The sequence below is a fragment of the Ascaphus truei genome, chromosome 4 (genome assembly GCF_040206685.1).
Source record: "Ascaphus truei isolate aAscTru1 chromosome 4, aAscTru1.hap1, whole genome shotgun sequence".
In the NCBI taxonomy this organism is placed as follows: domain Eukaryota; kingdom Metazoa; phylum Chordata; class Amphibia; order Anura; family Ascaphidae; genus Ascaphus; species Ascaphus truei.
In genome coordinates this window covers 189,376,993-189,397,198 of record NC_134486.1, presented here as the reverse complement: position 1 = coordinate 189,397,198, position 20,206 = coordinate 189,376,993, and the positions used below count along the sequence as shown (strand labels likewise).

The 20,206-nt window shown below is 44.2% G+C and overlaps 1 protein-coding gene across 1 annotated transcript; it reads right to left on the bottom strand.

The window, feature by feature from the left end:
* Positions 1-325: 325 nt before the first annotated feature.
* On the bottom strand, positions 326-18,239 carry LOC142492346 (uncharacterized). The gene is made up of 5 exons (XM_075594994.1): positions 17,564-18,239; positions 16,960-17,118; positions 16,600-16,853; positions 1,117-1,398; positions 326-414 (listed from the first exon to the last, which is right to left on the bottom strand). Exons 1-5 carry the CDS (start codon positions 17,971-17,973, stop codon positions 326-328), a joined length of 1,194 nt encoding a protein of 397 aa, XP_075451109.1. The 5' UTR covers positions 17,974-18,239.
* Positions 18,240-20,206: the final 1,967 nt, after the last annotated feature.

The window sequence follows — 20,206 nt, the reverse complement described above, 5'->3', positions numbered from 1 at the left end:
TGATAGACTGGATTTTAAACTCCTGTTGTCCAGGTACAATGGGGGGGAGGAGGCCGAATAGAGGGATGAGCGAACCGTTTGCCTTGGATAAAAGTTTTCAAGAGAGAAACATGGAAGACGGGTGAAATCTTCATAGAGGGAGGCAGTTGAAGTTGATAGGCTACAGGATTAATTTGTCTCAGAATAGAGACAGGGCCCAGGAACCTGGGAGACAATTTAGGGGTTGGGGCCTTCAATTTGATATTTTTTGAGGAAAGCCAGACCTTCTCTCCAGGGATGAACTTATGGCCCTCCTGACGGAGCCTATCTGCTTGTTTCTTCTGCCTTAGCACGGATTTTTGAAGAACTGCTTGAATCCTTTTCCATGACTCCTGTAAGGAAGATACCCTCTCATCTGCTGCCGGAACTCCGGACCTAGAAGGACGCATGGGAAGACGAGTAGGGTGAAATCCGTAATTTAAAAAAACGGTGATTCTTGAGTAAACTCGTTTTTGAGAGAGTTCATCGCGAATTCTGCCCAAGGGAGTAACTCAGCCCAATTATCCTGAGAGTCCGAAGAAAAACAACGCAAATACTGTTCAAGGGACTGGTTCATACGTTCAGTCTGCCCATTTGTTTGCGGGTGGTAGCCTGAGGAAAAAAGAAGGGTAATGCCCAACCTCTGGGAAAATGCACGCCAGAATTTAGAAACAAATTGAGTACCCCGATCTGAGACAATGGACCACGGGACACCATGAATGTGGAAAATTTCCTTTACAAAAAAGTACTGAAATTGGGAAGACCCTTGAGGGGAAAAAAATGAGCTTGCTTGAAGAATCTGTTGACAATTACAAGAATGGCAGTCATACCATTAGACGGGGAAGATCCACGATGAAGTCCATAGAAATGTAACTCCACGGACGGTCCGGAACCGGGAGAGGTTGTAGAAGACCGGACGGTTTTTGACGGACAGACTTATTTTGTGCACAGACTGGGCATGAAGAGGTGAAGCTCTGATGCCCTTTGACATGTTGGACCACCAGAAGGTTCGCCGAATCAAATCATTGGTCTTCTTAAACCCGGGATGGCCAGCAGATCTGGAGGAATGGCCCCATTCCAGAATTTTGAGATGAAAACTTGGAGCCACGTAAAGACGACCATCTGGGACTTCCAGCCCTTCAGGGACCTGTGTTTGAGATTCCAGAATCTTATCTAAAATGTCAAAGGAAGCGGCCGAGATAAACAATTGGGGGGAAAGAATATTCTCCGGGATATCTTGTGACTTTTCCTCAGCGATAAACTGGCAGGATAGTGCATCCGCTTTGATATTTTTTGTCCCAGGAATATAAGAGATGGTGAAGTTAAACCTTGAAAAGAACAGCACCCAACAAGCTTGACGAGGGCCAAGGCGACGAGCACCTTCAATGTAAGAAAGACTAAGGGAGTAAACCCAAGTAACCTGATGCTGCTAAAGTCTGGTATAACTTAGAGTGGGATTAAACCAACAGTCCACTAGAGAATGTATATAGCAGATCACCGTGAGCATCAAATATAAAAAGATACACTGTAAGAACTCACCCTGGGCGGGGGGCCCGTTGTGCAGACTATGGCCGGGTGCGGGGGATGAAGCATCCAGGGACACTCCACTCGCGGGCCTCCTTGCGCCACAGCTGCTGCCCTTACCCAGCCCGGTGTCACTGGTATCTCTGTGTGGTTAGCTGTAAGCTTGCCACGATGCAATGCGGGTGACCCGCTGGAGTGCCGTCGGCGGTGTCTTGTCAATCCTTGCGCGTGCAGCCGGGGTGTCCTCCCTCCGTGCTGACAGTATCACAGGGTGTGTGTGGGATCCCGCTGGGTGATCGCGCTCACGCTGTTTCCGGCTAACGGAGGAGTGCTGGTGCGTCTCTGCAATCCCTGCGCTCCGGCGTGTCCACGTGTGTGGGGAAGGAGTGATGACGTCAGACCTCCAGACGGGCGAATCTCGCGGTGAAAAGCCTGCGTGCTCCAGCCGTATAGTAGACAAGGTGAAAGTGGTGACGAGGCGGTCACAGCAAAAAGTCAGGTTCAGGAACAGTTGAAGTTAAAAGCAGCTTTATTAGTACATGCTGTACATCTCAGAAGGGGGCACTCTGACGCGTTTCGTCCCTCTCCGGGACTTTATCAAAGAGTATAATACCCTTAACACACAGACCCCTTAAATAGGAGGAGACCCAATCTGATTGGATGGTCAAAAAGTGACAAGAGGTTTTTTTGAACTCAATTAAGTTAATGTTGAACCAGTGTTTGGGTTTAACCTATTAACTGAGTCTGTGTGGAATACATGGTTAAAACATACATATTTACAAAAACATACAAACAGAATAAAATCAATGATATACAATGGGATGTAGAGCAATAACCAATATGTATTAAAATTATTGTCCAAAGTGGACCTAGGTTCACATACCGTAAAGCGAAAACATTGGCATCGCACCTATCACCTAGCATGTTTGTCAGTAAGAGTGGTCCCTCTAATATCAGCAGTATCCCCAAGGGATTTTTCAAATGCGGTAATTGCACCATGTGCCAACACGCATCTCCAACAAACAAGATTACGTGTAAATATAATCTACGTGAATATAAAATTAAGACCTTTCTAAATTGTAACACCAGTTATGTCATATATGTACTTCATTGCAAATGTGGATTAAGCTATGTAGGTCGCACAGCAAGGCCATTAAAAACTAGAATGGCAGAACATGCCCGCTTGATCAGGAAAGGCGATCTACTTCATCCCGTATCCAGACACTTTACGCAATGCCTCATGGGAGGCATTAAGAACTTCACCTTTTCCGCCATTGAACATATACATTGCCACCCCAGAGGCGGCAACAGAGAGAACACACTGAATTAGCGGGAGATGTTTTGGATATACACTCTCGACACCCTTCACCCACATGGCATTAACATTGATTGGGAGTTAAAACATTTCCTATAGCCATGTGAGGCGGAGGGTGGCTGGGAGTGTATGTCCATGCGACTGTAACCCAACATATTGCGAGTTGAATCATTACTATACCTAGACGACCTAACATTAGTATATACTATTTTCATGAATGAATTGTTGTACTTAGTATATCTCCAATATATGTTCATGTGCATAAAAAAGTATATATTGTTTGTAACATATTTTGCACCAATTAATATCTTGGTATATCCAGGTAACAACTGTTTCTATTTACTCATGGTAATTTTATTTAGAAATATTGACCAACATTATAACATTTCTTTATGTCAAACCAGAGTTTAAATAATTAATTCCCCACAGTACCATAGTTGTGTAAACAATAATTTTAATACATATTGGTTATTGCTCTACATCCCATTGTATATCATTGATTTTATTCTGTTTGTATGTTTTTGTAAATATGTATGTTTTAACCATGTATTCCACACAGACTCAGTTAATAGGTTAAACCCAAACACTGGTTCAACATTAACTTAATTGAGTTCAAAAAACCCTCTTGTCACTTTTTGACCATCCAATCAGATTGGGTCTCCTCCTATTTAAGGGGTCTGTGTGTTAAGGGTATTATACTCTTTGATAAAGTCCCGGAGAGGGACGAAACGCGTCAGAGTGCCCCCTTCTGAGATGTACAGCATTTACTAATAAAGCTGCTTTTAACTTCAACTGTTCCTGAACCTGACTTTTTGCTGTGACCGCCTCTTCACCACTTTCACCTTCAATGTAAGAAAGATTTTTGTGGTCTGTCAGGATCGAAATGGGTTCCTTGGTTCCTTCCAGGAGATGTCTCCACTCTTGTAAAGCCATCTTGATGGCTAACAATTCCCTATTCCCCACGTCGTAATTTCTTTCTGCAGATGAATTTTTTTTAGAAAAAAACCCACAGGGGTGTAATTTTTCTTCGGGTGTGGTCCTTTGAGAGAGAACCGCACCAGCTCCTACGTCGGAGGCGTCAACTTCCAAAGTAAAGGGGAGGGTGGGGACGGGATGCCGCAGAATTGGAGCTGAGACAAAGGCTTTTTTAAGAGTTTCAAAGGCCCGGGTGGCCTCCGAAGGCCATGAGGACAGATCGGCCCCTTTCTTGGTAAGGGCCGTAATGGGTGCCACCAAGGTAGAAAAGCCAGCAATAAATTTCCTGTAATAGTTTGCGAAGCCGAGGAAGCGCTGAAGCGCTTTTAAGGAGTTAGGTTGAGGCCATTCGAGTATGGAATTGAGCTTCTCCGGATCCATGGTGAAGCCTTGATCCGAGACAATGTATCCCAGGAAGGCAGTGGAGGATTGATGAAAGATACACTTCTCCATCTTGGCATAGAGTTTGTTGGCCCGTAAACGAGAGAGCATCATCTTGGTATGATGAATGTGTTCTTCGAGGGTTTTTGAAAAATGAGGATATCATTCAAGTAGATAATCACAAAAGAGTTCAATAGGTCACGAAAAACCTCATTCGTAAAGTCTTGGAAGACTGCAGGGGCATTGCACAACCCGAACGGCTTCACCAGGTACTCATAATGACCGCTGCAAATGTTGAACACGGTCTTCCACTCGTCTCTACTGCGGATGCGAATCAGGTTGTATGCTCCTTGTAAGTCAAGTTTGGAGAAAATGGTCGCGCCTTGCAGCCTATCGAAGAGCTCAGGAATAAGAGGCAAAGGGTAGCGATTTTTGATGGTAATTTTGTTTAAGCCACGGAAACCGATGCACGGGTGAAGCATCCCATCTTTCTTCTTTACAAAAAAGAATCCTGCTCCAGCGGGAGAACTAGATTTCCGAATGAAGCCCCTTGAAAGGTTTTCAGAAATATACTCGGAATAGCCTCAGTCTCAGGCAATGATAATGGGTAAGACCTGGCTTTGGGAAATGGAGCACCCGGAATTAAGTCTATCGGGCAGTTGAAAGGGCGATGAGGGGGAAGTTCCTCGGATTTGGCCTCACTGAAGACATCCAGGAACTCCGATTAGACGTCCGGAAGGGTGGCATCTTGTGGGGACGAGGTCTCCAGGACAGCCAGTACCGCAGCGGGTGGAGCAGACACTCCTACTTGAGATGATCTCCATAGAACAGGAACCTCGGCCATCCAATTGATGATGGGATTGTATAATTGCAGCCATGGTAAGCCCAGGATGATATGAACCGAAGGAGAGTGAATGACATCAAAATAAATAATTTCAAAATGTCCATCATTCATGGAAAGTTCTAAAGGAAGTGTCTCCAAGGTAATAAAAGCTGGCTGCAGGGGTCAACCATCAATAGCCTCTAATCCGACCGGAAAGGCCTTCTCCCGGAGTGGAATGTTATGCTGAGTAGCAAATGCCTGGTTTATGAAATTCCCTCCGGAACCGGAATCAAGGAAGGCCTGAGCAGGGGTCTGGATGTTGGCGTTCTTTAGGAGGACCGACAATAGAGACGTTTAGGGAGACGCTGTGAGGGAGAGGGAGAAGCAGAGATGGTACCCAGTGAGATTATCCCATACCTCACTGGGCGTTGGCATTTCCAGGCCTCAAAGGACAACGTGGCAGGATGTGCCCAGGGGAACCACAATAGAAGCACAGGCCCTCATTTCTCGACGTAGTCGCTCCGTAGAAGGGAGGTGATGTGTGCCCAGTTTCATGGGTTCCGGAGCTTCCAATGCGGGCAGAACAGGAAGAGGAGATCTGGAATTAGAAATCAAAGAAATAGCAGTACGAGGACGTTGACATTCAGCCCGCCTCTCCAGAAGTCTTTGATCCACCCGAACGCACAAAGCGATTAAGGCCTCTAGTGAGGATGGCCTCTCATGAGCCGCCAATTTGTCCTTTAAGGTTTCCGAAAGCCCCTACCAGAAGGTGGCGGAGAGAGCCCCATCGTTCCAATCAGTCTCTGCTGCGATAGTCCGGAACTCCAGAGCGTAACATGCCACTGATCTCCGACCCTGTGAAATATGGAACAAGGAGAACACCGCCATATCACTGCGTTCTGGGGCGTTAAACACTAAACGAAATTCTCATTTGAAATTTGCAAAGTTATAAGTGAGTTCAGGTTTCAGTTCCCAGATTGGTGAAGCCCAGGCCAAGGCGTTCCCGGTGAGAAGGGAATACACATAAGCTACCTTAGTACGATCCGTGGGGAAGCGAGAAGGTGACAGTTCAAATTGGATCTCGCACTGGTTTAAGAACCCGCGGCATGCAAGTGAATCCCCCGCGTATTTACTGGGCATAGGAATCCGCAAGTCTGAGGGCCCTGTTCCTTCACGGGATACTATGGAAGAGGAAGTGGGGACATTGCCCTGGGGAATCTGAAGAGAGAAGGTATTAACTTGCTGGTAAAGGAAAGAGACTTGGTTATCCAAAAAATTAAAGTGTTTGGAAATAGTGGTTAAGGTATCTTCCACCTCAGGGGGGTCTGGGTCTGTTGGGCTCTGCATAATGTAATGCTCGGCCTGCCCACAAGCCAGACGAGACCCGGGACTGAGGTGGAAAGGAGTAATACCACACACCTGACAGTAAACGGGGACACGGCCGGAGTGTGACAGTAGCGTAGATGGTCCGGGTAACAAGAATATAAATTATACCGTACTTGACAGCTCTGGCGAAGAAGGGTAAAGTTTGTAAGCCAAGGGTAGTGGATTGCAGAGAGCAGCATAGTCGAATGTCCATAAGCCTGGGTCGTGGATTGGAGAGAGCAGCGTAGTAGATTGTCCATGAGCCATGTCCAAGGGTTGTAGAAGTCTGCAGCGTAGAAAGTCCAAAGCGAAGTCCAAAGGGTGCCAGAGAGCAGTGTAGCAGAGTCCAAAGCAAAAGGTCAAATCCAGGGAGGTAAGCAGAGTTTCCAGGGACAGGAACAGACACTGAAAGACAAGAGAGGCCAGGCAACAGCAGACAGCACCAAGGTACAGAAGCTATGCAGAGCAAAGAGGAAATGGGGAAGGGGGATAAAATAGGGGGCTGGGACCAATCAGGGGATGGGGAGTGACGGAGGAGCAGCCCGAAGAAGGACCTGATAGGAGAGCAGAGTGTAAAAGTTTGGGACCAATCGGAGTGAGGGGAGGAACAGAGGAGTGGCCTAAGTAAGACCCAGATAAGGGAGAATTACCAGAGGCTTTGGGAGTGGTCTGAGTAAGGGGAGGAGCGGAGGGACAGACAAGGGAAGGAACAGAAAGGGAAGAAGGACCTGGGAGGCATAGCTGATGTGGAAGGGGTGTGCAAGGTACTGCACCGACACACTTTATTCGAGCAAATGCCTGGTTTGTACCTGGCAGAAACCTGGAATCCGCCACTGCTCACCTCTTGCATGCTTCGTTGCGCTTGCCTTCCCAGCCACGGTTCATGCCTGGCTGACGGGGGCCTGATCTTGTTAAATGATAATGAGAATGATTTACTAGGCTGCGATGTTTCGATTGTCCACCAGATGGCATAAACTCATGACTTAAGTAATGTGTGGCCTTTGCAAGTTGTTTCGTTTCCAAAAAAAGTTACTTTATCCCAGTACAGTATGCTATTGTGTAACTTGTCCTTGAGACTGAAGGAATAGTTGCAAAAAATGTATCAATTTAGGCTTTACATACAGTAATGTATTAAATAAAGACAAAGATCATTTTCACTTACACTATTCTACAGAGACATGAGTGAACAAGTGGAGCCCGTGTTCCAAAAACCTGACAGAAGTTATGCTTATTTGATATGGGCCGCTATAAATGCAACAGAGGATAAGATGGCAACAGTTGTTCAAATTTATCAGTATTTTATCGAAAATTATGACTTTTACAGATTTTCGCCAACTCCTCATTTGTGGAAGCATGCAATAAGGAAAAGGTTATGTAGTGACCCCTGTTTTCACCGTATTGAGCCCCAATTTGTTGGAGGGTATTGGTGTGTGTCACAGGGTTTTTCCCGTATCTATGATAATGGAGGCGGCAAAAGGCGAAGGGTCGTGTTAAAACGAAATAAGAAGCGACAGTCCCTGCCAAGCAATGCGCCAGAACCAGAACCAGAACCAGCAGCAGCACCAGCTTATCATCATGGTCCCGCCGTCGGTGACAAATCTGAGATGGATTTCGCAGCCAGTTTTGATGAAGCTTGCATGTACCTAAGCGATTTCCCGCTGACTACAGGTGGGCTAGTCCCTCTGCAAAATGATGAAAGCTGGACTGGAAGTGGGCCGGCGCCAGCGCAAGCTGAATGGGAAATTTAGTAATACTGTACTGTACAGTATGGTGAGTACTGTATTTTTGCCGTATTATTTTGGTGGGGCTGGCTGGGAACTTCTTTAGGGGGCTGACCATTACTGTACATTAAAACTTTTCATTTTGTTTTTCCTCAGAAAAGAAAACGGCTAATGGGGGGATTTCGATGGATTATATTGTACTGTATGCTGATGTTTTCCGGCCATACAGTATACTGTGTAATAAACCCGAATAAATAAAACTACTGTATGCATTTATTCTACAGTACATGTTCAGTAAATTACTGCACATACTGGGGGCGAGATGTGTTTGCAGCAGAGAGAGATTTAATAATATTGTACAGTGAGCAGGGGGTTCCCTGAGCCAGAAATTAATGCTCAGGGAACCCCCCTGCTCCTGATCAATATTATTAAAAATACGGAAAATGCTGCGTCATTACCATAGCTGATAGCCGCTAAGGCAATGAAGGGGTTAACCCACCGTGCCCGCTTTATTGTGTGTAGTGGGGATGGGTGAGGGGGGTATTTGGCCCTTGGTGTGAGTTTAGGACTTGCGGGAGGGGGGGGGGGTTGCGGGTGCACTTAACCCCTTCACGATCGTAGCAGTTAATACCGCTACGGTCATGAAGGGGTTAAGCCCTCCCGCTACCACACCCCCCCCCCCCCCGCAAGCCCTCCCCAACCATCGTTGGGGCGAATACCCCATTCACCCACCCTCCCGCTACCCACAATAAAAAAATACACACACACAGCAGCCGCCAAAAAATAAATAAATAAATGACAATAAATACATTGGAAATACATTTTTATTGATAGTGTAGATGTGCAGGGGGTCTCCGGAGCTGAACCGCGGTGGTTTTAGGTCTGGGGACCCCGTGCCCCCCGAGATACAGGCCCCTTTAGGGGGTGCCGGTAGCCCTCTGCTTGGTTTAAAGGTCCGATCACGTGATCGCGGCCTGTAAACCAAGCAGAGCAGAGGGATACCGGCACCCCCTAAAGGGGCCTGTATCTCGGGGGGCACGGGGTCCCCAGACCTGAAACCTGTGCGCTTCAGCTCCGGAGACCCCCTGCACATGTACACTATCAATAAAAATGTATTTCAAATGTATTTATTGTCATTTATTTATTTATTTATTTATATTTATTTATTAATTGTGCTGCTGCTGCTGCTGCAAGTCGTAAACTCACACCAAGGGCCAAACACCCCCCTCACCCCCAATAAAAAAAATTCACGCACAGCAGCCCCACAATTAATAAATAAATCAAAATAAATAAATAAATAAAATCTATGTAAAACCCCCTCCCCCTATTCTCGCTTTTAAAACGCCCTGCCTTCTCTCTAATCTATGTAAAAAAAACCTCCCCCTATCCCCCTATCCCCCTATTGTGTGTGTGCGTTAAGCTTCCCTGCAAGCTATGTAAAAAAAACCTCCCCCTATTGTGTGTGTGTTTAAATCTGGCTGGCCTGTGTTTCTGAGTGCTGAGTGCTCTGCGTTTAAAGGTCCCGATCACGTGATCGCGGCCTGTAAACCAAGCAGAGCAGAGGGATACCGGCACCCCCTAAAGGGGCCTGTATCTCGGGGGGCACGGGGTCCCCAGACCTGAAACCTGTGCGCTTCAGCTCCGGAGACCCCCTGCACATGTACACTATCAATAAAAATGTATTTCAAATGTATTTATTGTCATTTATTTATTTATTTATTTATATTTATTTATTAATTGTGCTGCTGCTGCTGCTGCAAGTCGTAAACTCACACCAAGGGCCAAACACCCCCCTCACCCCCAATAAAAAAAATTCACGCACAGCAGCCCCACAATTAATAAATAAATCAAAATAAATAAATAAATAAAATCTATGTAAAACCCCCTCCCCCTATTCTCGCTTTTAAAACGCCCTGCCTTCTCTCTAATCTATGTAAAAAAAACCTCCCCCTATCCCCCTATCCCCCTATTGTGTGTGTGCGTTAAGCTTCCCTGCAAGCTATGTAAAAAAAACCTCCCCCTATTGTGTGTGTGTTTAAATCTGGCTGGCCTGTGTTTCTGAGTGCTGAGTGCTCTGCGTTTAAAGGTCCCGATCACGTGATCGCGGCCTGTAAACCAAGCAGAGCAGAGGGATACCGGCACCCCCTAAAGGGGCCTGTATCTCGGGGGGCACGGGGTCCCCAGACCTGAAACCTGTGCGCTTCAGCTCCGGAGACCCCCTGCACATGTACACTATCAATAAAAATGTATTTCAAATGTATTTATTGTCATTTATTTATTTATTTATTTATATTTATTTATTAATTGTGCTGCTGCTGCTGCTGCAAGTCGTAAACTCACACCAAGGGCCAAACACCCCCCTCACCCCCAATAAAAAAAATTCACGCACAGCAGCCCCACAATTAATAAATAAATCAAAATAAATAAATAAATAAAATCTATGTAAAACCCCCTCCCCCTATTCTCGCTTTTAAAACGCCCTGCCTTCTCTCTAATCTATGTAAAAAAAAACCTCCCCCTATCCCCCTATCCCCCTATTGTGTGTGTGCGTTAAGCTTCCCTGCAAGCTATGTAAAAAAAAACTCCCCCTATTGTGTGTGTGTTTAAATCTGGCTGGCCTGTGTTTCTGAGTGCTGAGTGCTCTGCGTTTAAAGGTCCCGATCACGTGATCGCGGCCTGTAAACCAAGCAGAGCAGAGGGATACCGGCACCCCCTAAAGGGGCCTGTATCTCGGGGGGCACGGGGTCCCCAGACCTGAAACCTGTGCGCTTCAGCTCCGGAGACCCCCTGCACATGTACACTATCAATAAAAATGTATTTCAAATGTATTTATTGTCATTTATTTATTTATTTATTTATATTTATTTATTAATTGTGCTGCTGCTGCTGCTGCAAGTCGTAAACTCACACCAAGGGCCAAACACCCCCCTCACCCCCAATAAAAAAAATTCACGCACAGCAGCCCCACAATTAATAAATAAATCAAAATAAATAAATAAATAAAATCTATGTAAAACCCCCTCCCCCTATTCTCGCTTTTAAAACGCCCTGCCTTCTCTCTAATCTATGTAAAAAAAACCTCCCCCTATCCCCCTATCCCCCTATTGTGTGTGTGCGTTAAGCTTCCCTGCAAGCTATGTAAAAAAAACCTCCCCCTATTGTGTGTGTGTTTAAATCTGGCTGGCCTGTGTTTCTGAGTGCTGAGTGCTCTGCGTTTAAAGGTCCCGATCACGTGATCGCGGCCTGTAAACCAAGCAGAGCAGAGGGATACCGGCACCCCCTAAAGGGGCCTGTATCTCGGGGGGCACGGGGTCCCCAGACCTGAAACCTGTGCGCTTCAGCTCCGGAGACCCCCTGCACATGTACACTATCAATAAAAATGTATTTCAAATGTATTTATTGTCATTTATTTATTTATTTATTTATATTTATTTATTAATTGTGCTGCTGCTGCTGCTGCAAGTCGTAAACTCACACCAAGGGCCAAACACCCCCCTCACCCCCAATAAAAAAAATTCACGCACAGCAGCCCCACAATTAATAAATAAATCAAAATAAATAAATAAATAAAATCTATGTAAAACCCCCTCCCCCTATTCTCGCTTTTAAAACGCCCTGCCTTCTCTCTAATCTATGTAAAAAAAACCTCCCCCTATCCCCCTATCCCCCTATTGTGTGTGTGCGTTAAGCTTCCCTGCAAGCTATGTAAAAAAAACCTCCCCCTATTGTGTGTGTGTTTAAATCTGGCTGGCCTGTGTTTCTGAGTGCTGAGTGCTCTGCGTTTAAAGGTCCCGATCACGTGATCGCGGCCTGTAAACCAAGCAGAGCAGAGGGATACCGGCACCCCCTAAAGGGGCCTGTATCTCGGGGGGCACGGGGTCCCCAGACCTGAAACCTGTGCGCTTCAGCTCCGGAGACCCCCTGCACATGTACACTATCAATAAAAATGTATTTCAAATGTATTTATTGTCATTTATTTATTTATTTATTTATATTTATTTATTAATTGTGCTGCTGCTGCTGCTGCAAGTCGTAAACTCACACCAAGGGCCAAACACCCCCCTCACCCCCAATAAAAAAAATTCACGCACAGCAGCCCCACAATTAATAAATAAATCAAAATAAATAAATAAATAAAATCTATGTAAAACCCCCTCCCCCTATTCTCGCTTTTAAAACGCCCTGCCTTCTCTCTAATCTATGTAAAAAAAACCTCCCCCTATCCCCCTATCCCCCTATTGTGTGTGTGCGTTAAGCTTCCCTGCAAGCTATGTAAAAAAAACCTCCCCCTATTGTGTGTGTGTTTAAATCTGGCTGGCCTGTGTTTCTGAGTGCTGAGTGCTCTGCGTTTAAAGGTCCCGATCACGTGATCGCGGCCTGTAAACCAAGCAGAGCAGAGGGATACCGGCACCCCCTAAAGGGGCCTGTATCTCGGGGGGCACGGGGTCCCCAGACCTGAAACCTGTGCGCTTCAGCTCCGGAGACCCCCTGCACATGTACACTATCAATAAAAATGTATTTCAAATGTATTTATTGTCATTTATTTATTTATATTTATTTATTAATTGTGCTGCTGCTGCTGCAAGTCGTAAACTCACACCAAGGGCCAAACACCCCCCTCACCCCCAATAAAAAAAATTCACGCACAGCAGCCCCACAATTAATAAATAAATCTAAATAAATAAATAAATAAATAAAGACATGAAGAGAAATAAATATATACTGTACAGTATATACACTGTATATATATATATATATATATATATATATATATATATATATATATATATATATATACAGTATACATATATACACTGTGTATATATACTGTATATATATATATATATATATATATATATATATATATATATATATATATATATATATATATATATATATACATACTGTATGTGAGTGAAAAGAGAAAAAAGTAACCCGTATGGGAGCACTCAGGTATGCAATTGATATATTTGTTTATTTATTTGACACAGTGCAAAAAGGGATGAATAAACAGTACATGATTTAAAAACACTTAAAAAAGAGGCATGGACCCTTAAACACTAATGAACAGCACTAGGGAACGACACACACTGTCAACCCTAAACATGAAAAGGATAGTGACTCAAAAAACACTAGGGAGAATCAAAGTGAATCACAATACAGTAGGTTACTGGGTTTAAAGGCACCTACAGTATACAACGCTAAGGATAATGCACACTACAATACCAAAAAGTATTTTAACCAAGCAAGTAAACCAAAATCAATATATACTGTAAGTAACAACCAGAAAAGACAATTTAAAACCAAACTAACCCTTACAATACCAAGGATTACATCTATCTAATTGTAAAAAACCTTATACATTATACACAGCATTGTTTAAAAACCCCTTCCCCCCTAATGTTTGTGTTAAGCAGATTACACTGAAGGGAGAGAGATATAAAGGCCTAAAGCCCCTTCCCCCCCTAATGTTTCTGTTAAGTAGATTACACTGAAGGGAGAGAGATATAAAGGCCTAAAGCCCCTTCCCCCCTAATGTTTGTGTTAAGCAGATTACACTGAAGGGAGAGAGATATAAAGGCCTAAAGCCCCTTCCCCCCCTAATGTTTCTGTTAAGTAGATTACACTGAAGGGAGAGAGATATAAAGGCCTAAAGCCTTACCTGCATTGGTAAACCCTCCCTGCATTGGTAAACCCTCCCTGCATTGATGTCGTGTAGTGTACAGTATGTAAATGTGGGGAGGAGGGGGGCCCAATGTGCATAATGTACTGTGAGGTCTAACCACCCTCACCCCCTACCCACATACTGTACCGTTACCCCCCCCCCCCCCCCATCCTGGCCATGGCCCCTCACGCACAGCAGCTCCACAATTAATAAATAAATCTAAATAAATACATGAAGAGAAATAAATATATACTTTATATATAAATGTGAGTTTATAACTAAAATAAAGAATATTATTTCTAGGGGCCCTAGAACAGAAGTTCCCACGCCAATTTCGCGCTCATTGCTCTTTTTTTTGCTCTTTTTTTACAATGTTGCTGGTCTTGCGGCTTTGCAGGATGCAAGCAAAAAGCGCAGTGTATGAAGTCTGGGTGAGCGCTTTCCACATTTGATGCCTACGGCACCTTCCCATTTCTACACACTTCAATACCTGCACAGTTGGTAGCGCTTTCCATCCCAGCTACCATTCTGGATTTTCACCTCTCACAGGCCATTCTTGCCCGAGTCTGTCCTATCAGACAGGGGCATTAACCTGTATCCACACCACCTGGACAATTTCTCTCTGTCAGAGACTTGTGCTATTTATTTTATATATTTTTGTGTAATTATTCATGCAAATTTATGCTCATTTCATATGTGGTTTTCAACATAAAGTGGCTGCTGGGCCTGATCCTAACTCATACAGTATACAGTAGCGCTTCCCTGTTTGTTTGTTTATTGCAAGCAAAAAGCAGTTTGTAGTACTGAGTGTGAGATAAATTACTGTATTTATCAGTGTTGATCAAAGAGAGTTGATCAGAAGGATTCCCCTTATATACAGTACGTAGAATTAATAAAATTGTATTATTTTCCGATATCCGCAGTGATTCTGGTCAACCTGACAGATTTTTAGTAATACAGTATACTGTACTGCAAGACCATGTGTTGTCTACCTTTTACTACAGTATACTGTACTGTATGAATGACAATAGAGTGCTGTATACTTTATAAGGGGAATCCTTCTGATCAATTCTCTTTGATCAATACTGATAAATACAGTATCATATTTATACCCCTTTAGCACCTGTCGTTCCATCCTATGCACCCATTTACTGTACAATGGTGATTGCGGTCGTATTCACGTACTTTATGTGAGATAAATTAACCAGTTCTTTTATTGCTGAAGTCGCCACAAAATACTTTTATTTACAAATACAGTACAATACAATGGTGAAACATTTCAAGTTAACAGCAATTCAAAACATCAACACACAATAATACATACTTTACAGTACTGTATACTGTACTAGTATATTTGGGCCTTGTCTTTGGGGGTTTATTAATGCAATTATTAGGGTGACCTGGCGTTGGAAATACTGACACAGTACAATCCTACAGTACAGCTACACCACCCACCCCCTCCCTTAGAGTTTTTAATCCCTCCCTGGCCAAGCATCAATCGTCTGGCTAATCCAATCCAAGCCATTGTTTTGTTAAACTGGCCCTGGGCTGTTCAGAACAGCCACTGCTTCTAAATTACTGAAAATATACAGGATAAATATACAGTGATGTGAAATAATCCTTTCTGTGTGTCTGAGAGTGTTGAAAGTCACCAGGTCCTCATCTAGTAGAGTACATTCTCGAATACCTTTAGAATAAAAATACAGTATATATAAATATACAGTATAAATATTGCACAGTATACTGTAATGTTAAATAACCCATCCTGTTCTTTTTCCCTTCATACTGTAACAGTATCCTCATTGTGTCTGCGGTACAGTAGTTCATTGAGAGAGGAGAGGTTTTGTGTACATCATTACTGCTGTTTATATACTGTACATTTGACTGCACAAGCAGATTTGACGAACACAAGGCCCCCCCTCCCCTCTGGTGCACCCTTTTTCCTGGAACGACAAGAAAACAAAAACTTTGTTCAGTTACTGTACTGTACTGTATGTGCGTACTGTATTATGGTAGACCTACTGTACAGTAGGTGGCTGGTGCAGCTTTCTCTGGAAAGAAAAAATGGAGCAGTTAGTAGGCAGTTACTGTAGTATGTCAAACTAGTCTACTGTACTGTATACTGGAACTACTGTAAACTCTGACTATTGGGAAAGCTAAAATCTGTGCCATACTTACCTGTATCATAGTGTACCTACTGTACAATACTACAGCACTGTACTACTTTCCTGATGCTTGTCCATTGCGCGCGATGACAATGGGCAACACAGTGGCAATATGGTCTATATATTTATTGCATCGTTCCTCGGTGAGTACATCGTTCCAAAAACTCATTATGGCTGTATACAACTCGTCCTTCTTGGAGGGTTTCGCCACTTTACGGATGTGGTCCTTCAGCTGATGCCAGACCATTTCGATCGGATTGAAGTCTGGTGATCTGTGATTGGAAAGAAAGGACAATTAGTTTAAGAGATACAGTACACAGTAAAAACAGTGGGGAACATATAAATGGGACACGGTCTACTACACTTACTCCGCTGGCGTCTTCACCCAGTTGATGCCGCGCTCAAGGATATGCGCCGTCGACGCGGTGTGCTTGGGATCATTGTCCTGGTAAAAGCGATGACCATTGGGAAAGTCTTGTGTGATGTATCGCACTATCACGGGCACAATGTTGTCTTGGAAGAAATCTTTATTCATGATTCCTATAGCAAGAAAAGAAAAGTGCTCAATAGTACAGTACAGTGCATACGGTAAGGCAACACTAGTCAAGTACAGTGCATTAGGCGGCATTATATTTGAGAAATTGTACCTTCAAAGACGACAATGCATCCCGGTCCACGCCTAGAGATGGCACCCCACACATGCAGCTTCACAGGGTGTTTTGGCCGTGGCTTCAAAGTTATGCGGCCTTTTTTGTGGAACGCAAATCTTGCAAATCTCTCCAGCGACACAGTAGACTCATCAGTGAAGATGCAATCCTGGAAAGTCTCACCGCTGTCGATCCATGCCTGGGCCTGGAGCACTCTTTTGATTTTGTTTGCGTCCCGTATCATGGGGTACGCTCTGTAATGACAATGAATAAAAAATGTTAGCGTCACAGCGCAGTACAGTTTGCAAAACAACATTTTTACTTTACAGTACAGTACCTCCTGTACTGTCCACTACTAACCTCACACGTCCATATTTCCATCCAATTCTGCGTCTCATCTTCTTTATGCTGCTCTCGGATACAGTCAGATTGTGGTTTTCCTGAAGAGTGTTTTTAACCCTTAATGCGCTCCTCTCATCATTCTCCTCACTTATTCTGTCCACCAGAAGAGTAGTCTCCCTACAATGCAAAGAAATTATATTGTGTTATTAATATGCAGCAATATAAAATGTATACTGTATACTGTACATGTAATGTTGTAATATACAGTAAATATAAATATACAAAAAATGTATACTGCTGTACTATAAATATAAATAGACAAAATATACAGTATACAGTACTGTTGTAATATAAATATACTATATAAATATACTGTTGTTATACTGTATCATAATAAATACACATCATATACTGTATATTCCGTTGTCAGATGAATTGCAATATACAGTACCAAAAGTGTATACTGCTGCACAAAAAATATAAATTGACCACACATACAGTACACTACAGTATATACTGTTGTAATATAATAAATATACTATATAAATACGGTATACTGTAGATGTACACTACAGTTTTCTATATTTTTTTTGGTTAAGTTTTATAAATACAGTATACTTACGCATTTGTTACCCTTGGTGCCTTTTTGCGGTCTCTGTTTTTTCCTTGTGCATGATAGCACACAGTGCTTGATGGCACAACGAGGCCAGAAGCAGTTAACCAGCGCTGGATATCTGCAATTCGTTGTCCGCTCGTGTACATCTCCTTCATTCTCATGCTGAGATCCTTTGAAATCTTCTTAACAGGCATTGCTGCGAGTACTGTAGAAAGAAATACAAACACAAGAATGTGTATTCGATGTTTAGTCGATGTGTATTCAATGTGCAGTGAATCCACAAAATGGATGGTGTATTTATATGTTAATGACTCACATAACAGACCACCCACTTTCAACACCTGTACCTGGCAGCCATGCATAAAAGGTTGTACACGTTGCATAGCCCACCACTTGCTGATCTTTATCTGAGGCATTGTCCAGATACTGCATTGTGTCTCCCGCTTACATGGAGCATCCCCGGTTCTATGGACGAAAGAATCATCTCACCTCTGCTGTGCCTGCCACACTGAAAAAAAGAAAGGCAGTTACCGTTCCCAAGCCAAAGGCAAAGCGACAGGCTAAGGCCAACAAAGAAAACCTTCTGCTGACCCCAAAGGCTAAGGCTTTTAAAACACGTCAGCCTTATTATGTGAAGAAGAAATACGGTACTGTGCTCGGTTCGCAAGACGCATGGCAGCCAACTCACCGAATCCGCAGACCACTTGCTCCCATATGCTTCGACGACTCTGCTGTAGCTGTCCCGGAAATCTTCAGCCCGGCTTCTCCACCCCCATCTTCTCCGGTTCCATCTGAAGATGCTGCTGCCTCTGAAATCAACGGGTCACTGTCTCCTTTGCTCTTGGACGACTCTGCTTCTCTCCCGGAAATCCAGCGGTCACCTTCTCCATCCCTCTTCCACCACGCTGCAGCTTCTCCTGTACCGGGCATCCCCAGGTCACCTCTTCCACTCTCCATCGATGCCGCTTCTCTCCAGGGAACCCCCATCTCATCCTCCGTTGCACCCATCCCCCCAGATCTCCAGATGCCATGCACAAGCAGCTCGTTGGACCGGATCCTGAATGGGCTAAGTGTGGATCTCCCCGGGAATTCTAGTGTGCTGGCAAAGCTAGATCTGCTTCTGGAGTCGGTGCTACATATGGAGCAACGGCTGGATCAACGGATGCTACATATGGAGCAACGGATGGATCAACGGATGGACAAGATAGAGGCAGACATAGCGGGCATACATTATTTGCTCGGTGTTAATGCCCCTGTTTCCCCGACGCTGGAGCAGGGGGGTGACATGGATGTGATGCATGGTACCTTCGACCCCCTTCCATCACCAAGCACACACCCTCCACCAGAAGATACAGTGTACTATGCTATTGAGGAGGACATGACAACCCCATCTAGACCACGCCAGGAGACAACCCGGCGACCACTACCGGAGGAAAGCTTCCTCCCAGACACCCTACCATTGCCCATCGCCTCAAGTACACCCGCTCCCAAAAGACTTCCTACACCCGCTCGCATACAAACAGTGCCCGACATCTCCCTGTGCGATCTGACACCGGCGCTGAGGGAGAAGTATAGGGTGAGGAGTGCTGGTATACCACACAAGTATGCCTTGATCATATTTAAACACCATGTTCCCTACACATTGTACTGCGAGTGGGTGTTCAAAGTGAACTATGATGGGAATCGCCAAAAAAATGCCCTTCCTGCCAATTTAAGGAAAAAGATTGTGGAAGAAATGCAGCGCTATTACCCTGTTACAGATCCTGTAATGAGAGGCGTTAGAGACTGCATTAATGGCGTTTTGCGCCATGCAAGGCATCGGCCATGGCTGGAAAATGGGGAGGACTTTCAGTGAGACCATACTGTAATGTTGTGCTGTACTGTACAGTACATGTTTTACCCTATAGTACCTGCTGTACTTAAACAAAGGATACTGAATGTTGTTGTGTGTTGCACGGTTTTTGTACTGTATTTGTAAATAAAAGTTTTTAGTGGCGACTTCAGCAATAAAAGAACTGGTTACTTTATCTCACACTCAGTACTACAAACTGCTTTTTGCTGCCAGACTGCAAACCCGCAAGACCAGCAACATTGTAACAAAAGAGCAATGAGCGCGCAATTGGCGTGGGAACTTCTGTTCTAAGGCCCCTATAAATAATATTCTTTATTTTATTTATAAACTCACATTTATAAACCCCGTCACCCACCCCCGCTAAACACAATAAAAAATAATCACACACAGCATCCCCGCAATAAATAAATAAATAAATAAATACAAATAAATACATTTGAAATACATTTTTATTGATAGTGTAGATGTGCAGGGGGTCTCTGGAGCTTAACCGCACAGGTTTTAGGTCTGGGGACCCAGTGCCCCCCGAGATACAGGCCCCTTTAGGGGGTGCCGGTAGCCCTCTGCTTGGTTTAAAGGTCCGATCACGTGATCGCGGCCTGTAAACCAAGCAGAGCAGAGGGATACCGGCACCCCCTAAAGGGGCCTGTATCTCGGGGGGCACGGGGTCCCCAGACCTGAAACCTGTGCGCTTCAGCTCCGGAGAACATCTACACTGTGAATAAAACACACACATCATTAAAGAATCATTCTTTAGCTTAGCGGCTACAGTATGCGCTATGGTAAAGAAGCAGCAT

Coding starts and splice junctions, on each gene's coding strand:
- LOC142492346 (XM_075594994.1), bottom strand. CDS start 17,973: ATGCCTCAGATAAAGATCAGCAAGTGGTGGGCTATGCAACGTGTACAA. Junction 17,119..17,563: donor GCACCAAGGGTAACAAATGC/GTAAGTATACTG, acceptor TTTGCATTGTAG/GGAGACTACTCTTCTGGTGG. Junction 415..1,116: donor TCGTCTTTACGTGGCTCCAA/GTTTTCATCTCA, acceptor GCGTCCTTCTAG/GTCCGGAGTTCCGGCAGCAG.